Here is a 22875-nt window from a genome sequence, read left to right on the forward strand (position 1 = left end):
TCTCTAGCAAAATGGCCAAACTTGCCACAAACATAGCAACTAATTTTCTTTTTATCAGTTGGCTTTTTCCCTTTCACAAAATTCTTTTTGATTTTCTGGGTTTTCATGATTTTGCCACCCTTGTTACTAACAAAATTCACTTTAGGATAACCTTCTTTAGGACTCGAATTCTTTTTGTCACGAAGACGAGTCTCTTCCTCAATTCTGATGTCCTTAAGAAGGCCATCTAAAGTGATTTTCTCATTTTTATGTTTTAGGTGATTCCTATATTCTTTCTAGGAATCCGGCAGCTTCCCAATGATGACAGCAACTTGAAAGTCATCATCAAGATACATACCTTCTCCTTTGATCTTATAGGCCAGTATTTGCATCTCATGAATTTGAGCAAGTATAGGCTTATCATCAACAATAGAAAAATTAACATACTGATCTACTATAAACCTTTTGTTACCAGCATCTTCTGCATTGTACTTGATCTCGAGAGCATTCCACAACTCTCCAGCCGACTCCAATGGTGAATACAGGTCAAAGAGTGAATCGGCTAAAGTGTTCAGGATATGCCCTTTGCATCTGTAGTTGTCAGTATGCCACTTCTCTCGCTCTTTCTTCTGTTCTTCTGTCTCAACTTCTCCAGCAACGACAGTGGGACAAGACTTTTTGAGGACATAGTCGATATGCAGTTCGGACAGCAAGAAAGATACCTTTGATTGCCAACGCTTGAAGTTTGACCCATCAAATCGATCAAGTTTTTCAAGGTCACGGCTAAGCAGATTGATGGAGTTGGATGTCGAACCAGAGGCCATGAATGAAGTTCTAAAATTGTTATACCAACCTAGTGAAAACAGGATTTCAGAAAAGAGAATTCAAGCCTAGAGGCACGTTCTTAAGATCGCTATCTTTAGAACTTCAATCGCCCCACTCCGGAAATTCCGAAGATGCGAAAAAGGGTTTTGTTACGACTGAGTTCCCAGGATACAACTAGGCTTTAACCTCAAGAGAGTCACTGCTTCGCAAGAACAGATGACCTCTCCCACACATGAACTCTGCAAGCCAAACCGAGAAGAAAGAAAGGAGAAAACTGGAGAGTCAGAAATTCTGATATCCAAAAGACGAAGATAGAAGATATTTATAACCTTTTAGAGAGGCCAAAACGTTTTGCGATAAATGAGATTAAAGGCCATAAATCTGACAGTTTGAAAATAGGATGAAAGGTACCTGAACGGTCACCCACCTTTGACTGTCAATCAAAGGCCTCCAAAACCGTCCAACAGTCACAAAGCGCCTTAAACTCAATATAAATGCTATTAAAACCTTTCAAACGGCCAGATGTCTCAAAACCAAAAAATCAAAATGGATATTTGCGTCTCAAAGCGTGCGAAGTGCAAAGTGCGCCATCAAAACGCCACATTGCGCCTCAAGCGCCCTTGCGCACGCACGCGCGCGCGCGCGCGTGTGCGCGAACGGCGCGTCCGTTGCTACACGATGCGCAGCAACGTCCGCAATCCACCTAAATACTCAAGGCTTACCAAAGTAAAGAATAGATTACAAACTCTCTATTTAAACCTCTTGAAAAGCTTTTCTCTCTTAGATATGGGACTAAACTTTTCAAAACACTTTTGATAGTAACCATTAATAATTTAAAACTTTCCTAACAGGAATCCCAAACTCAGATCCACATAACTTTAAAATTGGTACCTGACAAAAATCATGACCCAAACCCAGCCTGCATATTGCTCTTGGGTGGCTTTTTGTAAATTTTTTTTTAATATTTTGGTAGTTAGATGAAAATCGTGTTTGTTGTATTGTGGATAGGGATGGCAGGGGATGGGGATGGGGGCGGGGGCACGGGACAAGGTCTCGAATTGTGTCCTGTTTCAAAATTCTGCCCTCCATACTTGCCTCTATTCCTACACGGGTTTTGATTTTTACCTCCGTTCCCGCTTTCATCTGCATTTCATGTCTTCCATCCCTGGTCCAAATGGGGCGAGGCAGGATGGGCCCGTCTTCTCTTGGTTCATCTCCATTCCTAAAAAATGGATTGAGGATGGGATGGGGGTGAGGCAAGGCGGGGATCAAGATGAGAACGGAGTGGGGTGGGGGAAAGCGTAAGTTCATTCTCACCTCCATCCCCGGACAGGTTTTGATTTTAACCTTCATTCCCGCTTTCATCCCCGTTTCATGTCCTTCATCCCCGGTTCAAACAGGATGAGGCAGGGCGGGGCCCCATTTTCCCCGTCCCTAATTGTGGAGAGCATTCTAGGCATGGACTTCACTCTTTTGTTTTTTCTAAAACCTACCACATATTTATATGTATTTATTTATAGTATTGTAATATTCTCATTCGCTTGTAGGCTTCACTTTGGCCCATGAACCATGTGAAACATCCCCAGATGCGTTCCCATTTCAACACGTGTGCATGCAGATTTTTTTATTTTAAAAATCAGATAATATCAATGTGAACAGATAGAGTTTGCCATCTTTGACTTTTTGGAAGCTTTAAGTCAAAAAACAAGGGTTTATTTTTTAATAAAATAATTTAAAAATAATTTTTAACATTATTTTAATAGCTTTATCACGTGACATGTTCTGATTGACATATAATATTTTTTAATTAATTTTTGGCTGAATCAGAACAATTTACTAAAGAATCGGTATCGGCCTATTCACCTGAATCATTGGCCAAACAATACAGGTCTGATTCAGATACTGACAACATTGGTCTAGACGAGCTGCACTTTTATGATCTTAACAAAAGAAAAAAAAAACAAAAGTTAATCAAGTCACTATATAGGTGAGAGAAGTTTGAAACGGCAAAAATAATATAAAAATTGAAAATTTCTGTTTTTATTGCTTTTTTGTTGGCAAAATGAAATAAAATAAATAATTAAAAATTGTAAAAAATATGTAGAAAATAACAAAAAATAAAAATAAGATAGATTAAGATGATGGAATTGTTTTAAACTTCTCAGTAAATGGTAAACTGAGAATGTTTCAAACTAACCAGTAAATGAAGGGGACAAGGAACACAGAGGAAACAATAATGATAAGGATGGATCTCATCTACCATGTTTAAGCAAGTGGGCCTTACATGTACGAATTGTCTAAGGGGATTGGTGGAGGATGTCCAGGTGGTCAAGATTATAGCATGATATTACAATATTATCCTTCTAAAAATTGCATGAATGATATTAACCAATGACATGATCATCCTTTTGTTTGGTAACGCTACATCGATAATATCCGTTTCAAATATATATATATATATATATATATATATATATATATATATATATATATATATATATATATAAGTGGAGTAATAGGTAAGTGTGAAATGATATGTGCTAAATGAGTTTTTCAAGGTTTTTAGTTTTATTTTTAACATATGGGTGAGTTTCTATAAGATTCAAAAATGCTCCAAATCTTTGTAAATTTTTTAGGCTCCAAATATTATTTTTTTCATATATATATATATATATATATATATATATATATGTGTGTGTGTGTGTGTGTGTGTTTCACAGGAAAACCCGATCAGGTTTTCAACTAACAAGCTCTGGACGCACAACTGTAAGCTGTGCGTCCAAGAACATTTCAAAAATGACCTTTTAGCACGGCTCTTGACTGCCACTAAAGGCCTGGTTTCTGCCCAGGTCTTAATCAGCAGTCAAGACTGCCTCTAAAAGGTGTAAAACACAATTTATTTGTTCGGTCGAATTTGTGTTGGACAGTTTAATAGATTGATGATACGAGATTCTCCTGTTTCATATATATATATATATATATATATATATATATATATCAAACCCCCTTTTGTCGAATACATATCGGATGCACACAGAGCCCTACCTGTGTTTTATGGGGCCTAATGCGGAGGAAAAAAATAGCCCCCTTATTAATAGTAGGAGTTCGGGGCCCAAATTTTTTTTAAAGAATCAAAATAACAATAAAATTTGCATTCACATTAAACAAATATAATATTCTAAATATTTATATTATATTAAATAAAAATTCAAGAAGACGAGGGGGCACATGGGTTTTTAATGTTTAATCGGATCTGAGTAAGGCAAAAGTTCTTGCCCAAACCTTTTCTAAACAAATGGGGAGCTCGGGCCTTAAAAATGGGCCCCTAATTTTTTTTTTTGGGCCCAAAGGCCCTCAGGCCCAAGCCTCATTGGCCTCTTTACAGGTTCGGCTTTGGATGCACACACGATGCATGTATTTTTTTGGACTTTAAGATCGCCACTAAAGGTCCAAAATGCAAAAAAAAATAATTGTGTGCTGCTGATCACGCATTGCGTCCTACGTACTCTCTATATATATAGTGGTTTTTTACCATGATACCTTATGGTGGTACACACTCTTGTTTTATGGATCAAGCTACCAAATGAAAAATATAACCATACGAATGTGACTGTTTATGTAATATGTTAAGGAAGGTTTTATCATGTCTAATACATCATCATAATAATTTACTAGACGGTAAAAAATCAACTACTCACAATTCATGAAAATATAGGTGGTTTACAAACAGTGCACACAATTCATGAAAATAGGGGTGGTTTAGATATGGTACAAAGTATCTTGGTACACACAGGAAAGGGCGTAACAGTGGATAACCTTCCTATGGACTCTTCCGGCCCATTTTTTTTGTGTTTTGGACCTTTAACGGTCCTGGACTGCTGCTAATGACCTGGGTGGAAAAACCGCTTTTAGCGGCGGTTTAACCATTATGTTTCAATTAGCGCTCGCCGCTAATAGCGGGGACGATCAGTGATGAGTGATATATATATATAAAGTTGATCTTTCTTCCTTGTTGGCATCATGCCATTGCTTCTCTTTTATTTATTCATTTTGTCTCAACCTTGAAATTTGGTTTTTTTTTAACACAGTCAACTTATATAGGCTGTAGAAAAACTTTAGCGATGCTTCTTCCTTGCTTGGGGATGTCATGCCAAGGTGATGAAATCCTACCAAATGAAATATGAGAAAAATATGTAAAAAATAGTTTTTTTTTATTTTTTAAAATTTTAATTTTAACCATAATTAAATACATGATCCATGTGCTTGTTTTCAAGGTTCATTTTGTTTTAAATCAGAAAAACATGATCCGGGTGACCGTTTCTGCTAAATAAACTGTGATAAACTATGTTAAACACATCTACAGGGTTGGATTTGCTAAAAAAGTGCTGAAAAACCCATTTAACAGGCTTGTTTCTCATGTTCTCATCACCCATCATGCCAGTACTCCAACTTGTTATTCAATAATATTTTCCCTTCAAATGAAAATACTATTTATTTCTTGTAGATGACACCCAAATTAAATAGGGAAAGAGGCTTTATAATATATCTATCCAATTCAGGCATGCATTAATGCAAACACAGAGTTAGTTTTGAAAGTAGATGTGAGGGGTCAAAATGGATCAGTGGCTCCACCAACTTGAGACCTTTCCTTCTGACACATGTCAATGTGGATGCTCTGAGATGGCGCCACATGGCAGTCTCTCCTTCTTCCAGAAAAGTAAAGCTTTGAAATTCAAACTCCAATGAAGCACCTTGTGAGGTGGTGCCATATGGAAAGCTCTTGCAGAGAAAATCAAGCAAACCTCAATTTTGAAAATTTTCAAACTCTGCTGAGGTGTCTCACTCACAAAATTCGTGTTTTATTTATTTCAAAATTCCAAATGGCATGCCCTGAGATGGCGCCACATAGAAGGCTCAGATTTACTCTGTTTGAATTTCAAAATCCTTCAGAAAAACTATAAATACCCTAGCCCACGCCTAGTCAAAGGAGGCTTCTTCTCTTTTGAATCTGAATTTCAACCTAAGTTCTGAACTCCATTCTTTTTCTTCTGAGTCTACGCCCTTTTTTTATCCCACCTGAAGGTCCAGAGATACCAGAAGAACACAAGGTAGGGTCCTATCCCAGTCGGTTCTATTGAAACAATGTTTCTGTTTTGATTCAAATACTGAATCACATAAATTTTTCATTTTGAAGAAAGGGTTTATTCGGAAGATGGATTGAACCATTCCCATAGAACGACATATATTAAAATAAGCATGCTTACTTGATGATTTTCTAGCATTCATGCATTTAGTTAGATTTAATTCATATTTTATTTTGTTAATTTAGCATATTTTAAAAGTTAATTAGGTTTAACTCGGTGTTTATTTCAATTCTGTCTAGTTTCTGTAAGAAAATTCACCCGATATGTTTCATTAATAATATATTAAAAAGGGTTGAAACTAGATCATGGAAATGGGCGATGAGTCAGTATCAGGTTTAAGGCTCATCAGTTGTGACAGTAAGCCTTTGAGTGGCTCCATCTGCATTGGTTTCACTAAAATAAGTACACAATGATATTGGTAGTAGATCAAAGCTACATCCCCAGATATCAGTTGTGTTTCTATCTGATATTGATAAAAACTTGTATCTGAAAACATGCATCCAATTAGACCCTCTTGGGGGACTTGATGCAACGTACGCAGATCTCACCTGTTTCCAGCATTATCAATAACTCCAAAATCTAATATACTCTGGTAGTTTGGCTGTCACCAGATAAAACCAGATCCATGGATGATAGACCAAATCTAGAGGATTTTATAGGCTTGATTTGTTTAATACCTAAAGCAATTAAAGCATTAAGCCACATTTTGATATAATGAGGCAGTACAGGTGAAACATGGAATAAATTTTCTTGCCTCTTGTAAAGTAAAAGCTCTCTCTCTCTCTCTCTCTCTCTCTCTCTCTCTCTCTCTCTCTCTCTCTTGGTTACTGCTTGGTACTTCACCAACTTAAGCCTAAGGATGAGAAAAGTAAAGGAATTTCTCACATCTCATCCAACCATAATCAACCATGAACCTGATTGTGTTCAAAGTATATTGCCTCCTGTTAAAACTCTCTCTCTCTCTCTCTCTCTCTCTCTCTCTCATATGGTTACTGCTTGGAATTTCTCACATCCCAAACGACCATAACCAACCAACTTAAGCCCAAGATGAAAAAAACCAAAAAAAGTATGAGGAATCTCCTACATCACAATCGCCCACAATCAACAATGAAGCTAAACGTGCTCAAAGATGGTACAATTGTTACTGTATGGCAATCCATGTGATGCCACCTTTTCCCTTTGATATGACCCACCGAGTTCTTGCCTCGCTTTCTCTCCATGAGCTAAAAATCCATCTCTAGAAAGCGGCCACCCTCAATTATGATAACCAACATGAAATTACCACTCACCACATATCCCTACCAAAGGAATCATACACAATAGAGCCAAACGCACAAATAACCAGCAATTTGCACAAACAAATTCACTATTGATAAACCAAATTTACAGTAAAAAAGAATACAGAGCTCTTAACTCACAATTCACAAACCCCACTTCAAGAGAAAAACAATGTTTTACTGTTAACGCATAGTAGCAGTACCACAATTTTACGTACAGTTGGTGAATACGGGTTTTACCAAGGAGTCTTCCTTCCACCTCTTATGTAAGTGCAAACTACAAAAAATCTAGAGAGAGGAAAGAGAGAGATGGGTCGGTCAATGGGTGACAGAGCCGAACCCCCTAGCGAGCCCACCGACAGTGCCGGGTCCGAACCCGAGGCAGGCCAAGAGGCCCCTCCTGTACGGTAGGAAGGTCCGCTTCTTGAGCTCCTCCGACACCGTAGTCCGGGAGGCCGAGTAGTGGATCTCGTGCGAAGACGCGAGCGACGACCTCCTTATGCTTCCGCCGCCGCTGCCGCTTCCGGCGCTATCCGTCGATCGGAAACTCGAGTTCTTCGCCTCCATCTTCTTTGCCCTCCCCTCCGAAGCGCTCCTGAAGAGCAGATCCTTGAGGCTCCACCTTTTTCCGATTTTCGACGTCGCCGGCGTCATCGTCGCCGTCGACGACGAAGACGATTCAGGTTTGAGTCGCTCTGATTCTTCTCCGGTAGCGCCGCTGCCGAAAAATTTGGAGCGCAGAGGCGACAGGGAGCGAGTTCTCCGGCTGGACCCCGAGGCCCGCTCCCGCCGGCTTGCGGCCTTCCTCGTCTCCTCCAGCGCGGCCTGGAACGGGTCGAAATCCTTCGCCGGCCGCGAGAACGCGCCCTTAAGCAGCCGCTTCCCTTGCTCCACCGGCGACCGCGGAGACTGCGGGACGGATCCCTCCGGCACCTGCAGCCGCGGCGGCGGCTTCAGCGGCCGGATCTTCCCCTCGTGGAAGAGCTCGTCCGCGGAGGAGATCGCAGGCTTCTCGGCGAACCGGAAGCTGCTGAACTCGAACTCGAAGTCGTCATCTTCGCCGCCGCAGGAACCCTTGGGCTTCCCCGGGGATTCCTCCCAGAGGAACGGCACGACGGCGGACTGCGCTCGGTTGGGGCTCGTCGGCGCGCTGCTGAAGTAGAAGAGGCCGACTCCAGCCCAGCGCGCGGGGCTCGACGGCGCGGTCGCGAAGGGGGAAGAGCACGCGCTGTCGAACTGGAAGTCGATGGTGTCGGGCGGCATCGGCCGGACGATCTCCATCTCTATCGTTCGCCGGAATCCGGTATCTCTCAGGCGTGTTTTCCGGCTGGCCTGGCTTGTTCGGAGAGAGGGGGAGGGTGGTCTTATGGTTATGGGTGGGGGGCGGGGCGCGGAGGGAGGGAGGAAGGAGGAGCGAAAGCGCGCAGCTTGACCGGTGCCGCCTTCCAACTGCCTTTTATGTGCGAAATGATCAGGTGCAATATGATTGCACAAATATTTATGCATTAAGCACCTTATCACCCTCCATCTTAGGGACAGGCCTGTCAAGTGTGGGACCCAAGACCTGATGGAGGGCGGTTGGGTGCTTAATGTACAATTTTTGTGCAATTATATTGCACCCGATCCCGTTTCTTACCTCGCAGTTGTTTGACTGGCGACGGCAGACGGTTTATCCATCTGCCTTGAGTCGGAAGTATGTCACAAAGACACGGGTATGATTCGACTCGACACTCCACAAAAGCACGGCGAGCTCAAACATTTTTCAAGCTATTTTTTTTTTCAAAAATGGGACAGGACAGGAGGACACATAACATTTAATTTGCCGATTAAAAATTATTTGTTGATGTTTAAAAGTATATTTTTATTGAAATATTATTATAAATATTAAAATAACATTCGTAGGTCCCTCGGCCAGAATGGCGTGGTCCTGTGACATAGGGTCAGCTTGCGGGTCTTGGTGGTGTGGATCTTATGAACTGGTGAACTGAGCCCACCCGAACTTGGCCTGGTTTGGTTCAGGTTCGGGTTAAAATAGGGTCATGGTAGACTGAACTAAATCTAAATATTTGGCAACAAGTGCGAATTAGAATCTGGGTACAAACTAGATCCGAGTAAAAGTATTGAATCCAAATAATAATACTGGATCCGCTAAAAAACAGGATGAAAACAGGGGGCTTAGTTTACAAGTAATAAAATGGAAACTGATTGGATTCAGTTCAGATTCACATCTAAATCCAGCAGAAAGTAGTGATGCAAATCCGAATCAAAATCGTTGAATCATGCATGTTAGACCGATTCCCATCTGGAATGTACATTTAGAGCTCAATTCAAGGATCCATATACTAGAATCATTTGTCGGATCCATATTCCAGAATCATTTTTTGAAAAAACTACAAAAACACAAATAACTGTTTGTCTATTTACAAACACTGACCTAACTTTTTAGATATTACAAACCCGCCTAGTTCATCAAGCAAGTTTCAAAAGTTAGGTATGTATTTATAATATTTCAAAAGTTAGGCTGTGTTCGTAAATAAACTAAAAGTTAAACGTATTTTTGTAAAATTTACATAAATTTTCTATCTTTATTTGTAGTTTCTTTTATGGCTACTGGATGCAAACGTGTGAGAAATGAAAAGTGAATTCCACCCCTTATTTTTGCTGTGTCTTAACGTTAATTTAATTGGGTGGGGGAGACCTTCATCATGCTTAGGGATGAGAGTTGGGCGGGGCGGGCCGGGCCGGGCCGGTTCGGGGGACAAGGTCTCCACCCTCGCCCCGCCCGTGCCACATCCCCGCCCCATCCCGGCCTGGTTGGATCAGCAAAGGAAAGGGGAAATGCTCAAAGAGAAAGTCATCCCCCGGGCGGTGGCTCTGTTTTCGATAGAGCTTGAACACTCGTGTGGCTCCCAATAGAAACCAGAAGTAGGGGGTGCACCCTTGATGGCTGACATCGAAAGAAGGGGTAATGGTGGCTCTTAGCACCCCCGACAACCTAAAAATGAGGGTTGCAGAATAGAGGAGGGAGAGAGGAAGAAGGTTACCTGGCGATAGTCGAGGTTTCCGACGTAAGTGACAACAACATCGGGCTCACAACAGCGGTTGGCTTCCAACGGTGGTGGCTGTGGTGGTCAGTGACAGTGGCTTCCGATGGTAGCACAACGGTTGGCTTTCGACTGGTCACGGCGGTGGCACGGTTCCGACCGATCTGCAAACGGAGAAGGATCCGAAAGAAGGAGGAGCTTACACGGGGAGGTAAAAGGAGGAAACAATCGGGCTGCGTGAGAGGGAAGGTGAACAAAAATGAAGAAAGGAGGTTTGTGTTAGGGTTTATCGGGGAGAGGGAAGGGCGGGGATGGGGCAGAGCGGGGGAGGGACGGGGAAAGTGTCAGTCCATCCCCGCTTCTATCCCTGCAAGGGGATGAATTTTAACCTTCAGCCCCGCCTCCATCTCTGTTTCATGCCCTCCATCCCCAGTCCAAACGGGGCGAGGCGGGGCGGGGCCCGCTTTCCCTCGGTGCACTGCCATCCCTGGTCATGCTGCTGTTGAAAACTCGTGCTTACGTCTTTTTCCTCCTCTATTTTCATTGATTTGATTAGTTGGTTTTAAGATAACATTCAATCTTTTAGTTTCCATTAATATATCCACCAAAGCTATCTCAACTTTTAAGCTTTTAACTTAACCTTCTAGGTTCAAATCCCATGGGTGTCACACCTTGTGCAAGCCAAAGCATGGTGACTTTCTGAGAGCAAAAGCTCACAGAGTTTTATACAGTCAGTCAGGACAGCGACAGTAAATATGTCCAGCAGAGCCAGCGCGGTTAGGTCTCTGATCCTGAGAGTAATTTCTCTGTGTAAATATAAAAAAAGAAAAACCTTGTCTTAACCAAAGATCTCTAAGACTAAACCGAGATTACTGATAGGAGCCACAGTGGACATGAGTGGAGGCTTGAATTGAGATGTGATCATGAATGAACGGCAGTAAATTCATTAAATTTGATTTTACAGTTTGGGGCCTATTTGAGAATTACATTTATTGGTCATGACCATGACTTTATTTTTTTTTTTAAAGGCAAGCTGGGGGTAAGCTGACCCCTGACCATGGCTTTATTCATAATAAAAAAAAGTGCCACTTTCTTTGAAGGGTCGAGAGTCGGTTGGGTGAGACACCTTAATGAATCTTTCATCAAGAATAGACCAAAGTGGTTTGGCATAGTGAGATGGGCCTATACAGTTTGGGCGCGCGCAGTTTAGGTTTAAATCCCATGTGTAAGCCGAAGCTTGGTGATTCTCTGGGGTTGATGAGTAAGCCCTCAGAGTTTTATGCTGACATGGATCGAAACCATAAGTATGGCAGGCTGAGCCAATGCAACTAGGTCTCTGTGCCTCGAGTGGTTTCTTCAAGTATATATATATGTATATATATATTTCATCAAGAATCAGGAATGATTTTGATTTATAATGAGCGGAACAAATCAAACAGTCGGACTTGGCTCGATTACCAGCGGATTGAGCTCATGTCTCGGCTCATTGCCCAGTGGACTGAGCTTGTCTCATCCTTGAATGAGACAAACTGAACAAGAGCTGGTTCACTTAATTAAAAACATTCTATATGTTATATATATATATATACACTTAACAGTTCATGTTTTATGTATATAACTTTTATTCATCCTTCTTTTTTCATATATATTTTATGCATCCTTCTTTTTATATATTACACTTAAAATATATATGATTTATTCATGTGAGCCCTCCGGAGCTGAGCTAAGCCAAACACAGACTCATTTAAGCAAAATGAGCTGCTCCTGGCTCCGTTTGCCAACTATATGAACCGAATGAGTTTGTGACAAGCTAAACCAAGCCGAGTCACAATCTGCTCGGTTCATTTACCAGCCCCAGTGACAAATATCACGAATGCTTTCATTAGACTCATCGAGTCAACTTTTGGCTGGTTGACTCTGAGTTGAGGGTCAAGATTTGACTGGTTGAGTCTGAGTCGAGGGTCAAGTTTCAAGTCTTCAATTGCCGTTTGCTTTCTTGGACTAACCATTACTTGTTCACACACTATACAAGAATCGCCTTGTTTTCAGGCTAAGCAGCAAAGATGATTTCTCTAGTGGGTGTTTGTGTCGCACAAAAACGGATCATTGGAACCCCGGAACGAATGCATAGCTCCCCGCCCTCAATTTCCTAATTCCCGAGCGAGGACCCGGGGACTGTTTGTGTGTCACAGTAAAAGCCCCCTTTCAGTGGTAAAGGAGGGTTTTTCGTGAGTCCCATACCAAAAAGTTGTGCACACAAACACGGCAAGCTTCTTTCCACAGGGAAAGCCTCTCACTTGGCACTAGGTTTTCACACCTCAGTTCCATTTACAATGGAAACAAAGTGTTGGGATGGTTGGACTATGTTTCTGTTCTTACACTTGCAAGACCTAATCACGCTGGCTCAGCCTGTCATACTAACAGTCTCTGTTCATGTTGGCGTAAAACTCCAAGGGCTTACCCCTCTACCCTAGGGAGTCGTCAAGCTTCGGCTTACACAGGGTGGTGATACCTATGAGATTTGAACTTAAACTGCCCGTCCAACAGTCTAGGACCCCATCTCACTAGCCCAAACCCTTTGGGTTACTGCTCACACAAATTTATTTTATGCACAGTGTTACATGCAATGCAAACGCCCCTAGAGGGTAAAGGATGGCAGTGGACCTGAGGAAAGGGCCCCCCGCCTCGCCCATTTGGACCGGGGATGAAGGGCATGAAGGGCATGAAACGAGGATAGAGTCGGGGATGAAGATTAAAATTCATTCCCGTGTGGGGATGGACTTACGCTTTCCCCCGCCCTGCCCCATCCCCATCTTGATCCCCGCCTTGCCCTGCCCCGCCCCATCCCTAATCCTTCTAAGGGATGACAATAGACCGTGGTGAAATGGGGCTCCGCTCTGCCTCACCCCCGTTTGAACCGGAGATGGAGGTGGGGGTGGAGGTTAAAATCCATCCCCGTGTGGAGGATGGAGCTCAGATTTTGAGATGGGCCAGGGGTGGAGGACCTTGTCCTCGGCCCCGGTCCATTGCCATACCTACTAGAGGGTAGGTCAGAGGCACCTTTGATGGATTACTGTGGGAGGTGCCTTGGATACTGTCCTTCTTCCCGGCAACCCAAACACTATGATTGGATGGTTTACTTTTCAGGTAGGTCCCGCAAAAATTGTCAGAGCAATTCATGTTCTAGATGATCAGCATCTAAAGCACAAAAGAAGATGAACGGCGGTGCTTGGGTTGCCGTTCATCTCATGGATGAAGGGCATACAAGGCACCTCTACCGATAGAGGTGCCTCTGACATGATACGGTCTCCTAGAAGGTGACAATTGAAGAAAAGATCATCAAAATCATGTGAGGATGGTTCAAATCTGCTTTTGTTGGATCTTCTGTGTTGCCCAATAATTGAGTGATTTCCCTATCAAAGAAAAATTGTCCCAACAAATTGAGTGGTTTCTTAGAAAAACATGAGTGTGGGGGTTCATCCGAAGCTTAGTCGCAAACATTGATTTTGGGGATTTTCTCATCAAGGAATAATCTTGCGATATTTTTAAAAGTATGTTTTCTCAGAAAAAAATATCTGTACATTTTAACTTTAAAATATGTAATAAAATATATCACAATACAATAAAATTCCATGTAAATGATGATATCACATTAACATTGCAATAATATCGTGATAAAGCCGAAATATTTTCAAGATACATGATATTTTTAAAAATATCATGATTATTTTGAGATTATATCGGGTTCTGAAAATCACAATATTTTCAAAATATCACGGATATTTGTTACTATGATCCAAAGTCATATAGCAACAAGACATGCATCAAAGGATACAGCTCCATGGATCTTTCTACACTGCTTAGCTGATCCATATCCTCCCTATGCATCAAATACTGGCCCTTGCTTCCGAGTATTGTTTGAAGCAATAGACCAATAGTGTAACTGGCTATAGGAAAGGCAAGAGTTTGGTGACTGTTGATATTTGATAACTGGTTCCTAGAACTATGATACCAAGTCAGTGAAGTGGGAAGTAGGATCCGCGAACTTAAAACCAAAAGTTAAAATTGATTTTAAAGTTTTTTTTTTCAGGCAACAACGTAGATAAGTGCTTCAACTAAGGCATCTAATTTTTTTAGTCAACAAAAGGGGAAAACCATTAAAAAAAATTCAAGTGGTCATGTGAGTAATGAATTGGCCATGTTTGACATATTTCTCTAGCCTCCGTCACTACAATAAATGGTGCCAAAAGTGAGTACTCATTGTCAGTTTTTCTTATTATATTTAAATTAAAATCTATCAATATATTTCTTTTTCTTTTTTGGATAGGCAAATTGAGGGATAGCCCAGTGGGATTTGAACCTAAGACTAATGCCACCTAACCATCCAGTTATTTCATTCAATCCCCAATAATTTTCCTATTTTTTTTTTCTCAAAATACAATTTTTTTTTATTGATTGTGAGTTTTCCCTTGTGCCAAAAACAACGTTCTAATATTGAAGGTATGACATTAACTTGACTAGGATTTATAAAATCTTTGTAGGTTTTTTCTTCATCACCACTTTCAACAGGAGGCAGCTTTTTGTTAATCTAGCGAGAGATTAAGCGTAGTCAAACATGCCCACGAGGGCTACATGATTATTGTATATATCCTAATACTAGATCCAATATATATATATATATATATATATAGGCATAATCGGGTCGAATCTTGTTAGACTTGAAGTCGAACTCGGATTTGAGAATACTACAACAGAATCGAGTGCAATTAGCATTCGGATCTGGTTTTGCTACCAAATCAGACTAAATGCACTTGAATTTGACCGGTTATCAGGTCCAAACCCGAACAATTTAGGTCTCTAAAAATGAAAGCTGGGATGTGAGTAAAGCCTTTGGCAGCAGCAAAGAATACTCATGCCCAAGGAAAACAGTCGTAAACTTGAAGTAGTGTCTGCAAGATATGGGGTTGCCATTGAAAGGCCTTATATGGAATGGCACCAAGTAGCAAACTCACTAGAGATGGCAGTGTTGGAGTCACCCACGTAATGTGGGTGTTACCCACATTAAGGACTCTCATAAAGATGTCCCTATCAGATAAGCCCCACGACTTTGGAAGAGAACAGTTACGTAACTATTACCTAATAAGGATTTGCGTTATAAAAGGGGTATTGATGAGAGACCAAAAAATAGTGCGCAATACAATCAACACAGTTGATTGCTCTAGGATTGGATTCTGCTCACCATCACTGAAGGGCCTGCACTCATTGAGGGTAGTGATCGGCTGGGGAGACGAACATCTCAGAAACACTCAACCGGTCCACCGTCAGCCATTATCGGACAATCATGGCCGCATCATGTACGCTCTTAATTTGTCTCTCCTATGCGCAGACAGATCCCAACATTAGGTTATGGGCCCACGCCACACTTTTCTGTTGCACGGGCCTGTTGGCATTTTTCTATGACTGTCGTCATGGGGCAACACAGGTCGCAGGTTGGCTGCGGGTGTGGGTGCATTGGGAGCATTCTTAGGGCTGGCAATGGACTAGGGCGGGGAAGGGGGACAAGGTCTCCACCCCCACCTCGTTTCAAAATCTGAACCTTCATCCCCGCCTCCATCCCCACACGGGGATGGATTTTGACCTCCACCCCTGCCTCCATCCCCATTTCATGTCCTCCATTCCCGGTCCAAATGAGGGTGAGGCGGGGCGGGGCCCCATTTCCCCTCAGTCTATAGTCATTCCTTAAAGGATTGGGGACGGGGCAGGGTGGGGAAAGGCGAGGATTGAGACGGGGACGGGACGGAGCAAGGCGTAAGTTCATCCCCGCATCCCCGTGCGGGGATAGATTTTAACCTTCATCCCCGCCTCCATCCCCGTTTCGTGTCCTTCAACCCCGATCCAAACGGAGCGAGGCCGAGCCCCGTTGTCCCTCGGTCCACTGCCAACCCTAAGCATCATGTTCACGCTCTTGTTCTGCTAATCCAAGTAGCCCCTCGCATAAACGATTTTCAGCAGAACGGAAGGGGTAACTGGCTCATACCCGTTGTTGGTCGTCGATGACTGTCGTTGTTGCCAGTCGTCGATGACTGTCGCCATGGAGCGACAACATTTTTGAATAGATTCGCAAAAATAATAAGAACAGAGGATCATGATTTTACCTGTGGTCGTCGAGCTGCAGGGGGTTTTACTGGCGCCAAAGTCGACCATCGTCGGATAACCTCCAGATGTGCAAAGACCAATGTCGCCAGACTCCTCTCGGTTGATCGCTGGAAAGGGGTTTAAAAACCCCTTTTATTTCCCTATGTTTCCTCTGCCACCAAGTCGGTGATGTTTCTGTCGGTCGCTGGCAGGCGACGTGGTCGCCGACAAGCGATGAGGGTCACCGGTGGGGCGACGTAGGTCGCCGGCATTGGTTGGCAGCTCCAGTGATAGACATTAAAAAGAACAAAAAGTAAAACTGTAAAACTTACCCATCGTTTGGGGGTTGCGTCACCGAGGGCACCAGTGACAGTCATCAGCTGGGCTCTGGATGCAGATCTTCATCGTCGACATTTTTTTGGCTGAAAGGAGCCTGGGCGACGTGCATTGTCGTCAAGTCATGCTGATGTCATCCCCATCAGGATCTAAAGGGAGATTTGTCGGTGACGGGGTTATCGTCGGAGGTGCGTCATCGGGGATAGGTGATCGTCGTCGGTTGGGCACCGACGTCGGTCACCGTAGGGAGACGTGGGTCGCAGTGGGGCGAAGAAGAGGGAGAAATTGTTTCAGTTTTTGAAGTTCTATAAACAGAAACCCTCAGGTTTCTGTTTTTATCAGTAAACCCAGATCGGGTCCAATATTCTGACCCAGTGACAGGCCCAATCCAAACCCATTTGGGGTGGATTGGGTTTGTTGTTTCATTTGGATCGGATCTGGACCCATACTGATTTTGGGTATGGGTCTGACCCATGTAGACCAAGTCATACCCGGGTCCATTTCGAACCAGGTCCAACCCGGACCCATTTGGTTTTGGGTCTGGTCCAATCCGGTTGAAACGGGTCAAGATAAAAAACAATTTGGATCAGGTTATGATCCAGACTCATAAGGCATTCGGGTATGGATCTCATCCAGATGGTTCAAATCCAGTTTTGGATCGGGTCAGACCCAGATCCTCTTTGGATCTAATCAGACCCAGATTCCATTTAGATCTAAAATAGGGTCCATATACTATTTTGACTTGAATCAGATCAGGAACCGATATGGCTCTTTTTTAAACCGATTCAGAGCTGTTTTTGATCGATTCCTTCAAGTTTTTCATCGGTTCCAAGAAGCTAAGACCATGTTTTCATAAATATATGAAGATACAGAGATTTTGACATACGGTTATAGGATTTTATGAACTTTTGTTCGTACTTGGTACCAATTCATAAGGTTCAGAACTGGTTCAGACCCTTGGATGATAGGTTCGGGGTTGTTTCAGACCGGTTTAAGGGGTTTTCAAATCGGTTCCTGCTTGAGGACCCCGAGTTTTACCCATTTGAGCATGGTTATTATTATTTTTCATGCATGCTATTTGTGATTATGCATACATTATGTATGATTGATATTAGAATCAAGGATAGTTAGATAACTTAGTGAATTCATGTTACCAAACTAACTGAATATATGTATGTTGTCAATGGTGTTCTATCATACAGTTTTATCTAATATTAATGTTATACTTAAATTCACGAAACGATAAAGCGACCCGAAGGGAGTTTCATCGTGTTTGAAATTTAAGTAGGGTAAAATAAAGTAAGTGTGCTAAGATACATTGCGCATGTGTATCCAAAGGTGCCATGTGTTGATGGTCTATCTTCACTTGAGCTTTGATTTTACCAGCTATGATAGGTAGGCGTAGTGATTACGTGTGTTAGAGCTGTTACCAAAGTAGGACTCCAATGACCCCCTATACTCGCCTGAAAATAAGCATATCAAGGGTCTTTATTTATTGTTTTTTCCATCAAGTTTGTCTTGTATATGCTTTTTTTGATACATATCTTTTGTCATGCAGCTTCTGGTTCTGTGATTTTAGATGGCTCAAGTACTATCTCTTTTCTTGATGGATCTAATTTTAGTGATTGGAAAGAAACTGACATTTTCATATTAGGATACATGAATTTAGATCTCACCTTAAGAAAAGAAGAATATGTTGCCCAGACAGATCAAAACACTGCTGAACAAAATAATGCTTTTGAGAAGTAAGAGCACTCGAATAGACTTAACTTATTGCTTTTGCAATCTAAGGTCGCTAAAAATATTCGTAGTGCTATCTCGTAATGCAGAACAATGAAGGAATTCTTAAGTGTTATTGAAGCATAATTTGTCAGTTCGAATAAGGCCAGGGCCAATACCCTAATATCAAAACTCATATCTATGAGGTATTCTGGAGGGGGGTAATATTCGCCAACATATTTTGAAAATGAGGAACATAGCATCCCAGCTGAATAACATGAAGCTGACATTTCTGACCCATTCTTAGTGCATTTGATTTTGGCATCCTTACCTTTGCAATATGAATATTTTAAGATCTCTTACAATACACATAATAATGAATGGATGTTCAATGAACTTATGTCCAAGTGTGTTGAGGAAGAAGAGAGATTGAAATGAGAGAAGATGCAAAGTGCACATATGGATTCTCATGGATTCAAGGTAAGACCAAAGAAAAATACATTTAAGAAAAATATTAGAAAAAAGTCAGCAGGAGAAAAGCTATCTAAAAGCAAGCAACCTGATTTTGCTCCCATAAAATGCTTCTTTTGCAAGAAGAAGGGACGCAGGAAGGCAGATTGCATGAAGTAAAATAAATGGTTAGAAAAAAAAGGTAATTTTTCATTTGTTTTTCATGAATATAATTTATTACATATTCTTGAAAATAGTTGGTGGATTGATTCTGGTGCTACTGTTCATATTGCCAACTATTTGCAACCGTTCCTAAACAGAAGGAAACCAACAATGCATCAGAAGAGCATCTATTCAGGAAATAAGATGTGTTCGCATGTGAAGGGTGTTTGAACCTGTAGGATCACTTTAGATACCTGCGTGGATTTGGATCTTCATGATATTTTTTATTTTTCATCATATAGTAGAAATTTAATTTTAATTTCAAGGTTAGATAAATTTGGATATTGTTTTAAATTTAAAAACTCTAAGTTAATATATAAAAATTCAATTAAATATGGTTCTGCTTTTGTTTATGATGATTTCTATAAATTAAACGTGAAGATTCAAACTCAGGAGTCTTTGACTTTTGAATATGCATTGGTTGAGAACAAACATAACATGATTAATGATAAGTCCTACATGTTTTGGCATCGAAGGTTGAATCATATCTCTGAAAAGAGAATAAAGAAACTCGTAAATGAAGGGATTTTGAAATTCCTAGATTTTACTGACAATGACCCGAGTGTTGATTGCATAAAGGCTAAGCAAACAAACACATATAAAGAGGATATCAAACGCAGTAGTGAGATGTTGAAAATAATGCATATGGATGTATATGGACCTTTTACCTCCTGTTATACAGGCGAAAGATATTTTGTCACCTTTATTAATGACTATTCTCAGTATATGTATATTTACTTGATTTATGAAAAATCTGATATTTTTTAAATGTTTAAAGAATTTAAGAAAGAAGTAGAGAAACAAACCGATAAGGTTATTAAGATAATCAGGTCTAATAGAGGTGGCGAATATTATAGTAAGTTTACTGAGATGGGGGCAAAGGGAAGGATCATTAGCATGATTTCTTAAAGAGTATGGCATTGTGTCTCAGTATACCATGCCTAGTAGTGCCTACTAGAATGGTGTAGCTGAAAGAAGAAATCTATACTTAAGAAATGGTGAAGGCCACGTTGAATTATTCAACACTTCCCATCAAGTTGTGGGGTGAAGCCTTAAGGACGGTTGTGCATATTTTGAATAAGGTTCCTATGAAATCTGTACCTAAAACTCCCTATGAGTTGTGGACAGGTAAAAACCATCACTGTCTTATATGCACATATAGGGATGTCCTGCAGAGGCTAAGTTATATAACTCTCACATTAAAGTCTTTGATCAAAGAACAACCAGTGGATATTTTATTGGTTATCCAAAGAGATCAAAAGGATACAGGTTTTATTGCCCATCTCATTCACCACAGATTATTGAAACGGATAAGGCAAAATTTCTTGAAGATGGTTTAGTCAAATTAAGTGCACTTCAAAATCTTGGTTTTGAGGAAATACATGATCCAATTTAATTACCTGTTGAGGAAAACACTGAGAGATACCATATTGTTATCCCTAATGATGATGTGGTTGATCACCCGGTTGTTGATGCACAAATCCAAAATGAACCTATTGTGGATAATGCAGAAGAACACAAACAGGATGAACATGTTCAATATGAACTTGTAGAACAACCTGTTTGGAGATCCACAAGAGTTAGGAAATCTGTCATACATCTTAATTATGTGGTATACCTTCAAGAGCCTGATGATTTCATAGATATAGATGATGACCCGTTGACTTTTATGGAAGTTGTTGAAAGCAAACAATCTTCGCACTGGATAAAAGCCATGAAAGAAGAGTTGGACTCTATGACTAAGAATCAAGTGTGGGATCTTGTTAAGTTACCTAAAAGAGTAAAACTCATAAGGTGTAAATGGGTTTTTAAGACCAAAAGGGACTCCAAAGGTGACATAGAGAGACATAAGGCAAAATTGGTTGTTGAAGAATTCACTCAGATGGAGGGCATTGACTACAATGATACATTCTCTTCTGTCTTAACTAAAGAGTCAATGAGGATAATTTTGGCCCTCGTAGATCATTATGAATTAGATCTACATCAGATGGATGTGAAAATAGTGTTCCTCAACGGGGATCTGAATGAAGAGGTATACATGGATCAACCTCTTGGTTTCTCTGAAGATCATCGTTTGGTTTGCAAGATTAACAAATCAATATATAGACTTAAACAAGCCTCCCGACAATGATATATTAAATTTTCCCATGTCATCCTGACTTTTGGGTTTATAAAAAACATCATTGATCGATATATATACCTTAAGAAAAGTGGGACTAAGTTCATTATATTGATGATGTATGTAGATAATATACTACTTGCAACCAACGATATAAAGTTACTTGCAGAGACAAAACAGTTTCTTATATCACATTTTGACATGAAAGATTTGGGTAAGGCTGCTAATGTATTTGGCATAAAGATTCGTCGAGATAGAGCAAAAGGTTTTTTAGGTCTTTCCCAAATATCCTATATAAATAAGATATTAAAGCGATATGGGATAAAAAATTATTCTCCTGGCACATCACCCATATCGAAAGGTGGTAAATTGAGCCTAAAGAATTGTCCACAGAATGATATTGACAAAACACAGATGAATGATTATCCATATGCATCAGTTGTTGGTAGCTTGCAATACGTGTAGACTTGTTCACGTCCAGATATCTCTTTCGCAGTAGGGGTGCTTGGTAGATTTTAGTCTAATTCAGACATATCTCATTGGAAGGCTGCTAAGAAAGTCTTGTGATATTTGCAATGAACAAAAGACTATATGTTGATGTATCATAAGGTTAATCACCTCAAGGTCATTGGCTAATCAGATGCAGACTTAGGAGGATGCCTTGATAGTAGAAAGTCTACTATTAGGTATGTCTTCTTACTTGTTGGGGGAGTGATCTCTTGGAGGAGTGGGAAGCAGATGACCACTGCTGCTCACACTATGGAGGCAGAATTCATAGCATTGTACGAGACTACTTCACAGGCCATATAGTTGAAGAACTTTATATCATAGTTAAAGGTGGTTGATTTTATCGAGAAACCACTGAAGGTCTACTGTGATAATAAAGCTGTAGTATCCTTTTCAAATAACAATAATAGTACTGCATCATTTAAGCATATAAAAGTAAAGTACTTTGTTGTTAAAGAAAATACAGAGAATCATCTAGTGCATATTGTTAATATTGGTACCAAAGAAATGATTGTTGATTCTCTTACTAAAAGGCTAGCATCAGGACTGTATTCTGAACATGTATTGAGGATGTACTTGTTAAACTCTTTATTTTGACATATGCATATGAATAAAGTGATCACATGTAGTTTATTGATTTTTATTATAGTTGTTTATTGTTAATCTCATAAGGATTAGAGATTTAACTAAGAACTTGTAGAATAGATATTAAAGGCCAATCTATTCATCAAGAAATTCCCATAAGGTGTTCGGTCGAGGGTTTATTGTTGGGACAAGTAGGAGAATGTTGGAGTCACCCACGAAATGTGGGTGTTACCCACATTAAGGATTCCTACAAAGGTATCCATATCGAATGAGCCCCAAGATTTTGGAAGAAAACAATTACGTAACTGTTACCTAATAAGGATTTGCATTATAAAAGGGGTATTGATGAGAGACCTTAAAAATAGTGCACAATATAATCAACACAATTGACTGCTCTGGGATTGGATCCTGCTTACCATCGCTGAGGGCCTGCACTCATTGTGGGTAACGATAGGTTGGGGAGACGAACATCTCAGAAATGCTCAATCAGTCCACCGTCAGTCATTACCAGACAGTCATGGCCACATCAGCTA

General features: G+C 40.8%; 1 protein-coding gene across 1 annotated transcript; it reads right to left on the reverse strand.

The window, feature by feature from the left end:
• Positions 1–7296: 7296 nt before the first annotated feature.
• Positions 7297–8576, reverse strand: LOC149816190 (uncharacterized). Its single transcript, XM_089987172.1, has one exon. The coding sequence runs from the start codon at positions 8504–8506 to the stop codon at positions 7544–7546; it is 963 nt and encodes a 320-aa protein (XP_089843298.1). The 5' UTR covers positions 8507–8576; the 3' UTR covers positions 7297–7543.
• Between the last annotated feature and the right edge of the window lie 14299 nt (positions 8577–22875).

The sequence above is a fragment of the Nuphar pumila genome, chromosome 14 (assembly GCF_984573655.1).
Source record: "Nuphar pumila chromosome 14, dmNupPumi1.hap1.1, whole genome shotgun sequence".
Taxonomy (NCBI): domain Eukaryota; kingdom Viridiplantae; phylum Streptophyta; class Magnoliopsida; order Nymphaeales; family Nymphaeaceae; genus Nuphar; species Nuphar pumila.

Excerpts from the sequence above, each read along its gene's own strand:
- LOC149816190 (XM_089987172.1), bottom strand. The coding sequence starts at position 8,506 with ATGGAGATCGTCCGGCCGATGCCGCCCGACACCATCGACTTCCAGTTC.